The sequence below is a fragment of the Varanus komodoensis genome, unplaced genomic scaffold, assembly GCF_004798865.1.
Source record: "Varanus komodoensis strain SLA01 unplaced genomic scaffold, ASM479886v1 scaffold7_3, whole genome shotgun sequence".
In the NCBI taxonomy this organism is placed as follows: Eukaryota; Metazoa; Chordata; class Lepidosauria; order Squamata; family Varanidae; genus Varanus; species Varanus komodoensis.
Window position 1 is genome coordinate 26,040,764 of NW_025336480.1, and position 16,581 is coordinate 26,057,344.

At 44.3% G+C, this 16,581-nt stretch overlaps 1 protein-coding gene across 1 annotated transcript in view; it reads right to left on the reverse strand.

Moving 5' to 3' along the window:
- Positions 1–644: 644 nt before the first annotated feature.
- Positions 645–16,581, reverse strand: part of LOC123035741 (SLX4 interacting protein) — an 86,513-nt gene continuing 70,576 nt past the window's right edge. Inside the window, exons 7-9 of the mRNA XM_044454240.1 lie at positions 16,064–16,152; positions 3,687–3,796; positions 645–2,667 (exon numbers count right to left, since the gene is read on the reverse strand). Coding sequence (XP_044310175.1) covers positions 2,565–2,667; positions 3,687–3,796; positions 16,064–16,152 — 302 coding nt within the window. The 3' untranslated portion in view covers positions 645–2,564. The remainder of the gene's footprint in view (positions 2,668–3,686; positions 3,797–16,063; positions 16,153–16,581) is intronic.

Here is a 16,581-nt window from a genome sequence, read left to right on the forward strand (position 1 = left end):
ATACGTTTATAGTAGGCTGGGCCATCTTGCACGTATGAATCCATCAGGCCCTTGGGGAGCCTTTCCAACTGAACAGCAGGGTGTACATACCTTAGGCAGACAGACAAAATCCACGTCAACCCAGACCACAATCCTGTGCACACCTCCATGAGAGTCCGCCCCACCCAGCACAGAAGGCTTAATTCCGAGTAACGATGCATAGGATCAACTGACCGGACTTCCTCCTGCTGTGGAATTTGCAGTGATTGTGGCTACCTGCCGTTGTCAAGTCCTCTCCGACTTATGGCAACCCTGTGAATAAACGGCCCCCAACGTATCCTCTCCTAGACCACCCTGCTCAGCTTTCATGGACCCCAGGTTGTGTCTTCCTTTAGGGACACATCCATCCCATAGGAGGTTTTCTTCCTTCAACGTTCCTTCGCGTGCTTGTCTTCTCCAGCAACTCTTGCCTTCTCACTATGTGCCTGAAGTACGACGGTTGTGCAGGCACATTCCCAACTTTGGACAAAGCATCCAACGATCAGGCACTCCAGACATGCTCCACTTTGCCAGGAGAACTGAGAACTTTAGGTGACACGAGATCCACAAATGGACCACCATCTCACCCCAGACATTCATTGCCTTCAAGGAGCATGAACCATGAATAAAAACAGCTACTTTTTATTGACAAGTGTGTTACTTTTTTTGCAAAAAATCTTCCAAAGCAACCTAGAGAACACATCCAAGGTGATGTCAAAATACAAAATTCAATTTGTTAATATTAGTAGTCACAAAAATGACAGCAGAAACTTTGGATAAGCCAGGGACTTTGACAGTGCAGATTTGGGAACAAATTTCTACTTGCTATGAAACTCATTGGACTGAAACCTTGGACTAATCGCACTCTTTCAGTGCCTTCCACAGAACACTTGAGAGGATACAATGGGGGCAAACTCTTTGTACCTCATCTTGAACTCCCTCCTGGAAGGGTGGGAGTTAAATGTGCACGAGGAACAAAGAAAAACAGGTATATCATTTCCATGATAAATTGCCATGGCTAGTTTTGTGACCACTTAGGCTCTAAGTTTCTCTAAAGCAATTCTGATGCAGTTTTGTTTCCTCATAAACATTCATTGCAGCAGAATAAGGGAGCTAAATGAGTCAAGTGAATGACAAAGCTCATAATAATCCAATAATGGATATTTAGCTTAAAGCCAATTTAACTGGATTTGAGGCACAAATAGGGGCTGGTCGCATCCTCTCAATCTTGCTCTTTTCCTTACCAACCTGCTAGCTGTGGAGATGTATTCTATTGAGCAGGCTCTATTTCTTCTAAATGGAGTCTGCACATGAAAAATTATACAATAAAACAGGAATAAGACCTGGGGGGGCGAATGTGCAAGAACTCATAAATCCCCCTCTTCCTTCCCTATTATAATATACAATGAAAACTGGGCTGTAAACAAGCAGGCAGATAAAGGCCCTATAGCAGATTTACGACAACATGATGAAGAAATGTGTTTTAATCGGCAACTCTCCAAGCTCTAGGCTCTGGAAACCATCAGGAATTGTTGGGATGCCTCTGGAGCCATGCAAATGGTACAATCTCATGCTATGGAATCTCTAAGGTGGGAGTGAGCGACATCTAGCCCTCTAGTTGGTTTGGCCTACAACTCCCATCAGCCTAGCAATGGTAAAGGATCAGGGGAGCTGAGGCCAAAACATTTGAAGGGTCACAAGCTGCCCAAAAAGGAACTTTTTTTCTGCTTTCACAAAGCCACTGGATGAGACTTTTTCCAAAAATGCTTCAATGTTCCTTTCATGTGTTCAACTGGTAGGATACCAAAAGCACATGCAGCATAACAGGGCACAAGTTTCTTTTCATTGCTTAAAAGTTTGAATCGGTTCTCTGTGGTTTGCTTTTGGGATTGACTTTTCCCCTAACACACCCACCCCCTCCCCAGTTTTGGATGACTCTCTCTCGCTCTCTCTCAGCCGGCTTGGTGTACAGCGGGAGAGGAGCAGTCAGGGTTATTCTTTGGTGACTGTGGTTGGTTTGGGTTTGTCTGCACGACGGCTGTAGTATTTCTCATCAAAACAAGTCCCTGGGGAAGGTTTTTCTTCAAGTAAGCAACTCTTCATCAGACATGGATCCTGCCAAGCCTCAATTAGAAAACAATGTGGGATTTGGTGGGACTTCTCCAGAAGATGCCTCCGAACAACCCGCATGGCTGCGTTTCTGGGAACTGAGCGATTCTGCTTGGAGACACCCTTGTGCCTTCTGCTCCTGTGTACGCAGAACAGCACTTATGATATTTCGGTCACCCTTTGACTTTGGTTTGGATCGAGCAGTGCTGACTCACAGCACCACCGAGGGCTCCTGCTGGAAGTCATGTCTAACCACGCCACAAATGAAGTTTTTGCTGGCTGCTAGTGCTGCTCGGCTGTCTCCAGTTCACATCACTGTCCCACTCTGAAACAGGAAGCCCCAAGTTGCTCTCAGCTGTATTTATGCAGTCCTTTGGTTGTGCCCTACGCCTACGGTTCGCTTCTGAGCATCGGAAGGAGCTTGACATGCATTCTTCCTACTCCCTGTCTGAGGCGAGGGAGCCAAGATATACTTTCATGGTGTCCTTGCTGGGCTGAGGTTGGCTCTCCTTCGTTTTCACCGTTTTTGTCCTCTTCACTCTAGCAACAGAGAATTATATATTTCACTTTAATAATGCAAACCTTGTGACTGCTTCAGTTCACCCATTCTGCAAATTCTAGGAGGCCCCCGAGGTCTCCTCTTTTGAAGAATGATAAGCCTGTTTAGCGTCTTGGCAAACAATCCCACGTTATGAGTAGGGTAAACTGTTAACTGTGTCGAGTAAACTGTGATCTAACAGAGCTGCATTCTCCAACCTGGTGTCCCCAAGATGGCTTTTGGACCTCAGCTCCCATTAGCCTGAGCCAAGCTGGCTAATGGTCCAAGATACTGGGAAGGGTCACCCAAAACATCTGTGGAATGAGCTGCAGGAATTCACATCTATACAAAGAGTCAGATTTTATCCAGGTGTTACATACGACAATGCATGCTGTCTCAAAATGCTTCTATTCAAAAGAGAGGATGGTGTCAGATCGAGCAAGATATGTGCAAATATATGGACACTTTCACGTGGAGCAGAAGGTCATTTGCAGCTCTGTGCAATGGGCAGTTTTGTCAACTCGGTGGCACCCAAGGACACCTGGCCCACATAGACTGTATCCCACATTCATGAGCACAGCAGATGCCAAACTACAGCGGATTTGCATGTCACGTGATCCTAAATCCAGCCATTGAACAGAGATTTATTTATTTCATGTGTCAAAAGTGGGCTGCAGTGAGCTACTTTGCGGGATCTTGCTAGCGTCGTGTGACTATCAGCTCTTAGCAGAACCTTCCACCTGCCGTTGCTTCAGTTTCTATTATTTCAGGTGTTTTGTTTTGTTCTAATCCCACCGTTCCACTATACTAGTCCTCAAGCTGGCTCTAGCATCTAGCAGCTTTCCCCAACCTGGTGCCCTCAAGAGGTTTCAGAACCACATGTCCCAGAATTTCTGGTCAGTGGCCAAGCTGACAGGTGCCAAAGGGAGTTGAACATTTGGAAGGCAGCAGGTTGGGAGGGCTGTTCAAAATATTGGAAGGGCGAGTGTATATTGGGAAGGGTTGTGTATGGATAGCTTACATCTCTTTCAGGATGCCTCGCTTTTTCTGCTGGGTTAGAGAAGGCATGTACTTTCCATCTTCAACCGATTCTCCAAAATATTCAGATGCTCCAGCAGTTCGATTCTCTTTCTAACCCGTAGGATAAGAAAGATTACAAATGCATAATTCACTGACACAACAATTATCCAAATACTATAACACACAAGTGTTCTTGATTACTTCTTCTACCTCTCCCAGTGAAGAGAAACCAATCAGAAAAGAATTGTGGATAACCCTGTAAAACACCAGAGCTGCTTTCCATGCAATAAGCTTCTGCTGTAGGTTTTTTTTTCAGCCATTAAACCAAACCACAAACAAACAAGGCCAATAAACTGGATTCCAAGCCATATGAAGAAATTGCTGGCAAATATTTAATGTCTCTGTGGCTCAAACTGTGACAAATGCCAGAAGTCTGTGTAGCAGCAAGCTTCGTCAGCTATTATTAAGGAGACTAAAGGCACAATCTCATGCAAGTTTAAACATAGAAAAAGGCCTACAACTCCCAGCATGCCCCAGTCAGCCATTAGGACTGAGGGATGATAGGACCTTTTCTTCTCTCTTAGCAAGAAGAGGAGGGCATCGTTACTGTCTTAAGAAGCAATGTGAAGCGTGGTCTATTTTCTCACTGACGCTGCTATTGTTGGACATGCCCCAAGATGACAGAACTGCAGTTCACTTTTGGATCTCACAAAACAAAAGTGAAAAAAAACAAAACAAAACCAAAACTCCAGTGGTAACACTATGATGAATCTAGAGCATGGGTCCTCATACTACGGCCCGGGGGCCGGATCTGGCCCACCATGCCCATTTATCCAGCCCGCCATGCCCATTTGGACCCACCGCACCCACGTGCGCGCCCGCCGCCACCCACTTTGCCCCACGCCCGGGGAGGCAGCCGTTTGCTTACTTGGAAAAATCTCCAAGCAAGAAAGGTGCTGCCTCCTGCGCCCGCCTCGCGGCACGTGCCCGCCCCCGCCTCCTCTCCTCGCCGCGTGTGCCCTTGCCTCCCTTCCCCTCACCGCACACGCCGCCCCCACCTCAGCACACACGCATGCGTCGCCCCCGCCCCCTCGCCGGCCCATGCGCACCGCCAGCACCACCTTTCTGGCACCTTTCAACTGGCTCCCTGGTGAAAACATTTGAGGACCCCTGATCTAGAGAGACCGAAGATTTTGTATCAAGGATGCCTTCTAAAAGTGTGTGGGAGATGCTTAGCTCTTTCCCACAGTTCATTTTTCTGAACAAAATTGCTCCCTTACCCCACCCCATCTGTTTTTCTACCAAAGGAGTGAAAGGGGGTGACAGCAATTCACAGAGAAAAGTGGTTTTGCAGAGGAAAAAACAGCCTGCGGGAAAGGGTTTAAATATTTCCTCTCCTCTGATCAAAATTTGGTGGCTCCTCTCACAGCTGCACTAAAGTAAAAGGACAGACAAACTCTGGAAAGCCTTTCCATATCTTCCATGTCTTATCTTTTTGTCTCTTTGCGACATGAGGTAGTAGAGAGCTAGATGAATACCTTTCCCAGCTTGGTACCTTTCAGCTATGTTGGACTTCAACTTCTAGAAAAGACAGGCAGGCAGGCAGGCAGGCAGAGGGAAAGGTCTTAATATGTCATCCAACCAAAGAGAGAACAATTCTCAAGTGCCTGAAGGAAACATGTTTATTCTGTCCAATGCATTTTGGGAAACAAATCTTTTTTTCTTCCTCAGGGACCTCTGATTTTAATTCAGATATACTGATCAAAACAAAAAACAAACAAACAAATCCATCAGAACGAAACAAAAACAGCCCTTCCCACGTTTATTTTATACTGAAAGGCATTTCAACCTAAAACAAACATTAGAAGAATTGTTGGTGGTATATCTTCTCAGTATATGTGAAAAAAGATAAGAGGACCCTGAGGAAAGGAAAAAAACTTATTTTTTTTCTCCAAGTACCTGAGAAGCTTCTCTCCCTTTTGTTCAGGGACCATAACTTCTATCATCCCCCCAACCAGCATGACGAATGGGAATGGAGGCAGGAAATAAAGGGCTTTGCAGCCAAACACACCAGGAAGGGCAGCAGCCTGTGAAAGGCTGTACTAGATCAGGTATAATAGAATTTCACCTGCTTTGCCTTAATTGCCGCATCTAAAAGTGTTCCACTTTAAGCTAGCTGCCCTGCAAAGAAGTGACAGAAAAGGGTTAAAGGCCTGGAAAATTAGAAAAGGAGAAAATGATGTATATGAGAAACACTTCTCAACATGCCCTGTAAGTACAGTAGATTTTCCTCATGGAACCGCACCCTGTAAGTGCTATATTTTGAGAACCGAACAATTAGCATAAGAAATATGAGTCATCCTTTGAACAGCTCTGTGGGAACCAGCGAGCCTCTTGCTTTTAGGAGGGATGTAAATGGCCCAGAGCTAGAATAGCTCCACAGCAGAGGAGAAGAGGGGTGTGAGGAAGGGTGGGCACTTCACAGACCACAGGGTCACTATAGTATCAGTGATGATCCTTAGATTACCAATTAGTTAATTAGGAGACCAGGGAAAGGGGGAGGGGTAGAAGGAGGGAAAAAAGGCTTGTTTTGAGAAGACTGTTGTTTATTTCCTGTGGGAATGCCAAGGCTTGTGGAAGAAAAGAAAAGATTAAATCTGTTCTCATCCTGTTCAGTAATCCCAAATTCTTTTTAGTCAGGAAAATAAAGAGGAAAAAAAAATATTACAGACATGAAAAGGAGTGCAGTAGTAGGCATTATATGAAGACTGTTACCATGGCAGAGAAAGGTTCAGAAAAGGACAACCCAGATGACAAAGGGCTTGGTGCATATTCTGTGTGAGGAACCGCTTTGCTGAGAGGGCATTTAGTTTAGTTGCGAGAGAGGGAGGAAAAATCTTTCCATTTTATTCATGGCATTACATATTTTGTTAAACACAAGACCACAGCCTTCCGCAACCTGGTGTCCTCCAGATGTTTTAGACCTCAGCTCAGATTAGCTCCAGCCAGCATGGCCAATGGTCAGAAATTCTGGGAATTCCAGTGCAAAAATCTAGAGGCCACCAGGTTGGAGAAGGCAGTGGCAGTGGATTTAAGAGAATATGCATGCCATGAATCCAGTGGAATTGTCCCCCCCCCCCCCCACATATCTCATAATACTGGCGCTCAGGGCCAATTGATGAAATTGGTTGGCAAGCTATTGTTGTAAATCACCTGCAGAGATTCAACTATTGGGTGGTATAGAAATAAATGAAATGAAATGGAGATGAACTAAATGAATATCTAGGGCAGGCCAAACAAAGTACTTCACACAGCCATGATGAATTCATGGAATTCACTGCCACAAGATACCATGTTGTCTGCTACCTTAGATGGCTTTAAAAGGGATCAGGCATGCTCCTGGAAGAGGGAGGCCAGCTTTCTAACAGAAATAAACCATAACAACTAAACCAAACTGGTTTAAAGACAGTCTCTCCCATTGCCAGTCGCTGGGGCCAACACCAGCAGAGCGTTGTCTTCCTGCCCACCACCAAATCCACCACCAAACAGTGCCATTATTCTTTGAAAAAGTGATGGGAAAAAGATCCAAACATTGGGCAACACGTATTCTAAACTTTCAGTTATTCAATTCCTCCATCTTACTGTGCTGGTCATGGATAACACAGGCCATTGAGAGAGAAAAGAAAAGCATTTTCAGATTATCTGTTTATGATGCAAGAAATGGGCCTCAAGGATCTGCAGGCTTTCCTTTCAGGCATATACAGCTGGCTTGGCATTCAGACTGCAGCATCCATGATATTGCTGGAAGGACAGCATCCTTTTCTCTCTTCCCTAATTTGGGGTGGTACCTAGGAAGTAACTGCACATGCGGCATGGACACCTATTGGAAAGTGTCACTGATGTGAGTCCAGTGATGCAGAGGGGAAGGTATCCCTCCTCCTTTTCATTTTAAAGTAAAGCTTGAGATCTTGGCATGAACGTCCACAAGCTTTTCATGGAGGGTCGAGTTAGCAGTTTATTAGCCTGGAAGCGATTTGGGGAATCAATTCATGAACAATTGCCGTCACAGACACAAGCCTTCTCTGGAGATCAAAATAGAACTCACAGCCCTAAAAACATGAGTAATAGTTACCATGCAATGCTTTTTCAGCACTGTGCAGAGCAAGGAACTGATCTATTCCTCAACTGTATTTGATACAGTAACATGCCAAGAGCAAAAGCAGGCAGAAAACAACAATGGGGCTTGGTGAACAAACAAGCAGCAAGCATAAGACAAGGGAAAACGAGCTGGAAGCAAATGGTGTTGAAGATCTACCAACTCTACAGCACTGGCTTCCAGCTCATTTTACCAGGCATGTAACAAACATGACATATGTTAAAAGACCGCAATATACTTCCTCAATTATTACTTTAAGCTTGTTTTCACTGCTTCCTGAAATAAGCGGGTTCACTCACCAGGTATTCATTTACCTGCTTTGACTTTGAGGTAAACAAAGCGTACCTCTTGTCCTATCAGAGAAAAGGGAATTGGTGACTACATGCAAACAAACACAGCATTTATGCTTTGAGAGGCATGCAAGGCACACTTTATATGATCACTCCAAGGTTAAGAAGTTAATTGAGGCATGAATTACTTCTAATTGCAGAGGAGGTCACACTACTACAGATAGGGGATCCAGGGAACAGTTGCAGAGAATGGATCTGTTGCTCTCTGATCACCTAAAAGGGGGTAAAGGCCACTCTTTTGAAATTTATTGATTTATTTTTAAGTCAAACCAACATTCTCTTAAGGACATGCAAAGGAAAATAAAGCCATAAACTGCCACTCAAGTTTTATTTCTTTCTCTGCTGCTATATTCGTCAACCTGCCCCCTTCATACAGACATTTCCCTAGCAGCTGAAGGTGAAACCCTACTATTTGTGGCAGAGGGAGTGACCCTATGGCCTTTAGGCATTGCCTGGGCAGCCATAGGATAATTAGGCTTCCAGATCAGAGACAGAGCTCCAACCTTGGGACTGGAATCCATGCCCCAGCTCCCCCTTAGCTTGTGCAGGAAGAACTGCAAGGGCTGGCCATCCAGGGTTGGGGACGCAACTTTGGAGGGGGGGGAAAAGGGGAGGTTCTAGTGGACAAGAAGGGGAGGGGACTGCAGAGTCCTGGACACAACATAGCCTGAGTTCCCGCAGGCTCCTCCCCTCCCCTCCCCTCCAAAGTCACCCTGCTAGGGAGCCTAGAAGCAGCCACCTAACAAAAATAAGGAATGGGAGGAATTGAAATGCAGAGGTTGGCTTCCTGCTCCTTCTGCTCTTTGCTGGATGATCATCAGCCTCTGGACTGGGTAGCTGGCGATCACCTCAGCTGGATTGGGTCCTTAGGAATTTTTAAAACCAAAGGCATTTTTAAAGACTTTTTAAAAAGCCTCTGGTTAAAGAAAAGTGTGGAAAGACAAATGTCGGCTGAAGTGCTCTGTGGACACGTGAAGCAGAAATGCAATGTTAATGCACCACAACTTTGGCAAGTGTGAACTGGCAGTCAGGAAGGTGTTGGGTTTTTTTCCCTCCCTGCCAACAAGTTCCAAAACTGGAATATGCCCAGTGTGTGTGTGTGTGTGTGAGAGAGAGAGAGAGAGAATGATAGACAGACAATATCAATACACATTCTGCCTTCTGATCCTTCCTTGCAAACCTCTCCTACATCACCGTTCACATGTAAATTGTATCCACTGAAATTACATGCAGTTCCAGTCTCCAAGTTCATGGAGAGTAGCTAAATCTTTCCTGCCTTCAGAGTGACTTGTGCCTGCATTTCTGTGGCTGTGCCCATTTTCACAAAATGACAAAACACCTTTTATAGTCACATGCTAGTTCTGGCTAACCCACCAGGAAAGCCCACCCTGCTTCCTCCTCTCCTGGGGTGGGAGGGGGTGAGAAGGACAAATATTTAGGAACTTGGGCTATGCAGCTGAAAAATGGCTGCTGAAAATAAATAGCCATAATTTACCAGGGTAATTTCAAATACAGCAACTGTGTGGATCTAATTATGGTACTATGAACAATAATGGTAGATGACTTCAAAGGTCAATGGTAGGTATCCTTGATCTTGCCATTTATAGGTAGATTAGCTCCACTGAAATGCTATCAGCTGGCCTTAGATAAGCACTGTGGTTAACTTAAGGGAACACCTCAACCAAAACAAATCCTGTCTTTTATACTTGTTTTTACTTTTATATTTAGGTGGCATCAGGCAGAGGTTCCTCATGGTTGTGTCCCTTAGGAACATGATTACAAATGCGGAGCAGTTTCATACCAGATTAAAAATGGTTCAAGAAGCTACTTCAGTTTTATGAGGCCTGTTTATGGTGCCAGGTAAACGGTTAAAGCTTTTAATTTTAATCTAAGCTTGCATAATTGAGGATGTTTCTTCTGATGGTGATGCTTGCTTGTGTATTCATTTTGAGCAATTTATTTATGTTTCATTATCGAACCTGTTGGGATTGTTCTTTTTTCAGTTTTATATCAGAACAGGCAAAGGCTTTTGTTATGCATGCATGATTTGAGGATTTTAATTATTTAAAAATCACACTGGAATGTGGAAATGCTAGGTAATTTGGCGATTCCTTTCCATGGTTTTGTTGAGAAAAGTCCCAACAGTATCTCAAGTGTTATGGGTCAAACGTTTACCAATATTCCTGGTGTAGTTTTATATTGTTTGGATTTATGGTCCCCCTAAGTGAGAGTAACTGCTTCAAAGAGGTTGGGCTCTAAACGAATAAGCTTTTCCCTGTGAATCTGAAGGGCACCTTCTCTCCACTACCTCTGCATGTGTTAGAGGGTCAAGTCCAACCACAAGGCCAGCCATATTGGCTGTGCATGTGCCTTCCTTGTTCACACACAACACAGGCAGGGGGGCGAATGCTGTTTTTTAAAACAACAAAAGGGGAGCCGAACACTCCTCCACCCTGCCTCCCCATGTCCCCACTGGTTCAGGCAATTTTCCTTTTCATAAACAAAACAAATTGGTAGAAAAGTGCCTGAATTAACAGGGCTTGCAGGGAGGCAGGATGTGTGGAAGGCTCAGCTCTTTCATTCACACTCTTCTTCTGATGTAACAATGATGCCCTTCTTCCACTTTCTACATGACTGGGGCAGAGCCATGAGTGGTATGGCTGCCCCATCACTTCCAGCTTAGCATCAGGCTGGAATATGTATGTGCTAATGCACCTCCTAACCCAAACTTCTCCTTTCAGAGAAGGATGGGATAAGGCGCCCTTCTGCAGGCTGGTGGCTGCCGATCCATCTGACACATGAGGGTAGAGAAGCTGCAGTCCAACACTTCTGGAGTGCACCAGCCTGGGGAAGGCTGAGATAGGAGTGACATCACTGAACCCGAGGAATTAAGAAACCCCAGAATCAACCCTCAACATTTAGCATCTTTATGCTAGATCTAGTGCTACTCAATCTAAGAGCATACTCCTTTTTAATGGCTTGGTTCATATGTAAGGAAAATCCATGGGTTGTTCAAACCATGGGTTGTTGGGCACAAGCAGGAATGAGTGAGTGTATGGCCTCACTTTCACTTAAAAGCCTACAATCACCCTGTTTGTGGTTGTCAGCATGATGTCTGAACCTGAATTAACCCCTAAACAACCCAGAATTAATGCAACGATGAATCACTCACCATTGCCAATTTGTGGGTTAAGCAGCACAAAATCTGGCATCACACACAGACTAAGTCAAAAAGTTTATTTTGTAACACCACCTGGACTGAAGATGTGATGATGTTTTTGGGTAGAAAAGCAAGAATAAGTCAGGACAGGACTATGTTCTCCTAGAGTGCCAAGGCTCTATTAATATTCCACGCGCAAACACATATTTCCTTGACATCTCTGAAGAAAAATAGCCTGATTCATGCTAACACTTCAGTGTACGAGTATGTACAGTGATGCAACTACCCAGGCAAACAACATCAGTCACACGAGCGGCAATATCGGATCACTTCTAAAGAATATAAAATCATCGTGATCTGAATTGTCCTTTTCCTTGCCTCAAATGCATTTGATACACTTTAGAATAAAAAGTGCTTGATTCTCTTTGCGTGGCTTCTGAATAACAGAGTCTGCAGGCACACAGCAAAAGTTCCTACAGACGCTTTCTTTCCAGTGATGCACAGCCCTCTCCTCTCATCCTCTTTCTGTCTTCTGAAAGAAGACTATTTAAGGTAAGTTCATACACACTTTTTCATGGTTAAAGAGAAAGGAAGAAACTTCAGGTAAACTCGTAATTCACAGCGGATTTATAAAGTGGTGATAATGAGAAGACTTGTCAGGGCGAGAGAGATGCATTATCACAGCAAATCTAAACATACACGCGCCAGGTTTCAAACCAAACTAACATGCCATCAGACACTAGAAATAAGTAACACAATCTAATTTCATAGGGATTATTATTCCCTTTTCATTGTCTTGACATCTTTGAACAACAAACAGGGATTTGGGGTTTAATTTAAGTAACTTAAGTAACCACCTCTCTATATAAACTGGGCAACAGGAAGACGCTTTTCTTTCTGGGGACCCATCCTCCAAAAGCTGGATCAGAACACACCATTGCTTAATTACTCCTGCCTTAGGGACAGATACATGTCAGTCATGGCTACAGACAGAGAAAATTTACCATTTCTTTCTCAGAAGTTATTTCCTAACCTGGGTCTGGGTGTGGTGCCCCCAGAGTGTCCTTGCTTCAGTCAGACTTCCTCATTCTCCCAGCCTATCACCATCATTTCAACACTATACAGAACAGCTTTCTTGGGAAAGCTGAAAACTTTTATTTTCATACCTTGAGGGTCTCAGCTATATATTTGGTACATAATTATTTCCAAATAAATTGTCGTCTTTCTTTGTGCCTCAGAATTGTACACAATATCAATCTAGGCATGTGTAATTTCAACTTCCCACACATTTATTGCTATTTTAAGAGCCAGTTATTAAGCAAAATGAAATGGTAAAGCTACTCCTGGACTGTACCATTACAGATGGCAGGTGAGGAAGGTGCTTATATGAATTTCCTGAGCAATGCAAAACACCACATCAGTAAGTCAGCTGGCCTGAATACTTTTGTGTGGAGAAAAAAAAAAAAATTCTGGAAGGGAGGGAGTATTAAAGAAGCAATGTGAATACCTGCAGCCTGAAGTAGTACAGTCCAGGAAAAGCTTTACCATTGGATTTTGCTAAATATGTCCTTAGTCTGGTGTAAGGAGAGAAGATAGCTCATAATAGCCACTGGTGCAATGCCACTATTGTCTAGAAGAAGTGGAAAGAAATGATTTCCAGCTATCACTGGGGACAAACGGCTCTCAGTATTTATTTATACATGTATTTATAGGCTGCCTATAACTGCTGAGGCCTTCCTAGGTGGCTTACAATACATTATCAGACACATACTATCAGAATTTGGAACACTTATCTGCTGCCTTCCATTGAAGAACCGCTGTGATTGTCCCATACGACTCTGCCTTGGAATGATGGCAAAGCTCTGTGAGCAGATGTAGTAAAGAAGAGAGTTCCTAGACTCCCAGAGTGAGAGAATTCTTGCTGCTTGTTCACAGATGTCTTTTTTGGTTTTGACACTCATTTGTCACGCTTTCATTCCAGCCTCAACTTTTATAGATGCCATGAACACTGTGATTTTTGCTATTAATGATGGAGGGCCACTTCGTAACAGTTATTGATGGTGTTCGAGGCTGGTGTGTCAGAGCGGGGAGGCCGGTATACAGAGGCCCTTGGGATGACCCCCCAGCCGGGTTCCAGCAGCCCTGCTCAAGAGCATGAAGAGCAGACAGCAAAGCTGAATTTGGTTTGGTTTGGTTCTCTAGCAGGGAAGAACCAAGTTCACATACTCCTGTCTATTTCCCTCAACGGGTAAAAGGGAGTTGGTCCTTACAGTCTCCAGGTGCAAGAGATGCCCCCTGCTGCCACAGGCCAGTTCCAGGATTGGCTTCTCCACTTATTTATTTATAAGTGGAGACTATATTTGTATTCCGCCCAAGTGTGCCACAGCACCTCTGGATGGCTCATTCCCCCACTTCCTCCAGCATCCTACGGTTTTGCATATTTTGGCATCACCCACGTCAATGCTCCTCCTCCTCCTCTGCTTCCTTGTACTGTATTTGCACCTTATGTCAATGCTCCTCATTTGCCTCCTGTCTTCACCTTGCCCTGAGATAAGGCTGGTTTTACCCTCCCAGATATTTACATAAAGGCAACAGTAGCGTTGGTGCTATTGCAAATGGGGGGTGAGATCTATTTTAAAAGATGGCAGCTTTAAGATATATTTAAAGGAATCTTGTCAGTTTCATGAGTACTTCCCCTGTTTTTTACATTATTGTTACATTACCTATATACGCTCCTCTTGTGAGGAACCCAAGGGAGCTTACATCATTCCCCTCCACTCCATTTTTATCCTCACAACAACAGCCCTGTAAGGTGGGTTGGGCTGAGAGTCTGTGACTGGCCCAGAGTCACCCAGTGAGATTCATGCTGAGCAGGGACTCGAACCTGGATCTCCCAGTTCCCCAGTCCAAGTCACTCTGGCTCACTGGAATAAAATGACTGCCCAGAGATGTTCAAATGGGGAGGTGTGTCCATGTACATGTTTTCAGGTATTTAGCATACCAGATCAGCATATGGATTTATTTAAATTAGCAGGCTGCTCAGCCAAAACATGTGCAAAAGAAGCGGCTTCTCACAAATCAGAATCATTGAGGAGGCACCAGGTGGACACCAATTCTACTTCAAAGAACCAGGAAGACTGAGCACGCACAGATTGAGTGTGCAAGAGGCTGCATGTCCTTTCCCATCCCACAGGTATGTACAAAATAAAAGAAAATTAGAGCTGCTCTTGTAGGACATTGAAGAATTGCAGTTCCCCCCTGCAGCCACTAGATCAGGGCCAGGCAGTATGAGCAATGGATGGATGCAAGGCATTCAGACCTCAGCCAAAGGGTTAGGACACCACCTACATTCCTGCTCCCTGGAAAATACCTTAGTGAGTTATCCCCTTGTTCCAAATTTTGGCAGCACATGCATGCACAAGATCACAAGAACCACGGGAGGATTTACTGTGAAGGAGAGATCTTAGTCATGGATTGCTGACTACCCCTGCCCTGCCTTAGACAGCATTGTTAACATACTGAGGAAATCAGTGATACTAAGCTGAAGAATTCATAAAACAAGAAAGAGCCAGAAACTGCAGCACTCTCAAAGCAGAGATGGTATTTGTTCCCTAGGGAATATAAAGTTGCCCTATTGTGAATCAGACATTCTAGGAGAGTATCCGATTGGCAGTGGCTTTTCAAAGTTCCAGGCAAGGAAGACCTTCTAAATTAGAGTTTACAGAAGCTGAACTGAGGCTGCCTGGTGATCACTTAAGAGCAGGAGCTTCTCCAACATTTTCAGAAGATTCCATTAAATGTTCCCCACACAGAAATATTTGAATTCCTTAAAGGCAGACAAGATGGCTGCTGTACTCTGCAAAGGCCATGACAAGGGAGACAAAAGTTCTCATGTCAAAAGCATGGATGGGGAAGATTTTGTTGGAAGGTTTTGGTCAACTGGATATTAAAAGCTGAATGGGGTGGAAAAACAACCAGTGGACTGTCAGGGCAGAAAAAGATGAGGGGGCAAAACAGATGAAACTTGGGAGACAAGAAAACAGTAGAAAACTTGGGGAGATAAGAAAGGCTCTCTGAATGTAATGCTGCCTCTGCTGAAAGAAATGGCAGAACCGGCAGATTCTCACTTTAGGCCATTTAACTTAACCCCCCTCCACACCAGTAATTCACTTGCATTGAGAAATTGCTATTGTTTTTATAGAAGTTTCAAAAGAAAATACACACCCCCTATTTTCCCTCTACACTGCTTGGTAATGTGGGGATTTAACAAAAACAGAGACAGTAGCTCACACCCAGGCTAGAGAGGTTGCTAATTAACCCACAGTAGGGTTAGGGTTAACCCTAACCAATGTACTAACAACATTTCAAACACACGCACCAGAAAAAAAGGGTTTTCCTCACCAAAACTTGAAAAGATTTGCAGAGTATGCAAATTGGGGTGGGGGGGAGGTGTATGGTCCCCTTGTTCTGCACCTTAAGGAACAATCAGAATCTCTCATCAGCTTCTCTGCTTGGGTGTGTGTAGCTAGTGAATTCAAAGAACAATTTTTGACTCCAAGTTTTCAACATCTTGGCCCAAGTATTTATGTAACATTTTCCATCCCGTGCACGTGCCAAGAATCCATGAATGGCAAAGGTCTATATAAAGCCACCCACGTTTCTAAGCAGCGCACAATAAAATATGGTATTTGCTAATACTGTTTCATACATACCGTTGCCACACTTTCACTGACCCAAAGAGGTGGACTAGACTCAAGTCTTGTGACACAAATCACACAGCGATCCGGAAATACACACAACTCTGGGTAAAATAAGAGAGGAGAGGCATGGGTGTGTTTTTCCCCCTCTTCATCCTGATGACACGTTTAGGGGCACTCTCTAAACCGCCTGATTATGTTTTATGTTTTCGAACACCCTACATTTTGTTTTTTCAGTCTACATCATGCTTCCTTCTTCATTCACTCCTCCCTCCTTTGATGGGCGAGAGCACTCCATCTGTGTAAGTCCTCGCAAAATACGCTGAAGTCAAGGGCTGGAACTGACAAAACACTCATGGTCTGCCACACACAAAAGCACAGGGCATAAACAAACCCAGTTTCCTAGAGTGCAGGAAGCCACTAGACTAGAAACACTCTCAAGAAAACCCTGCAGAACTGTTCCTTTGTACCTGCCTGATTGTTCTTTAATCTGTACCATAACATGTAGCAGTAAACCAGGATTCTTAAGGGCC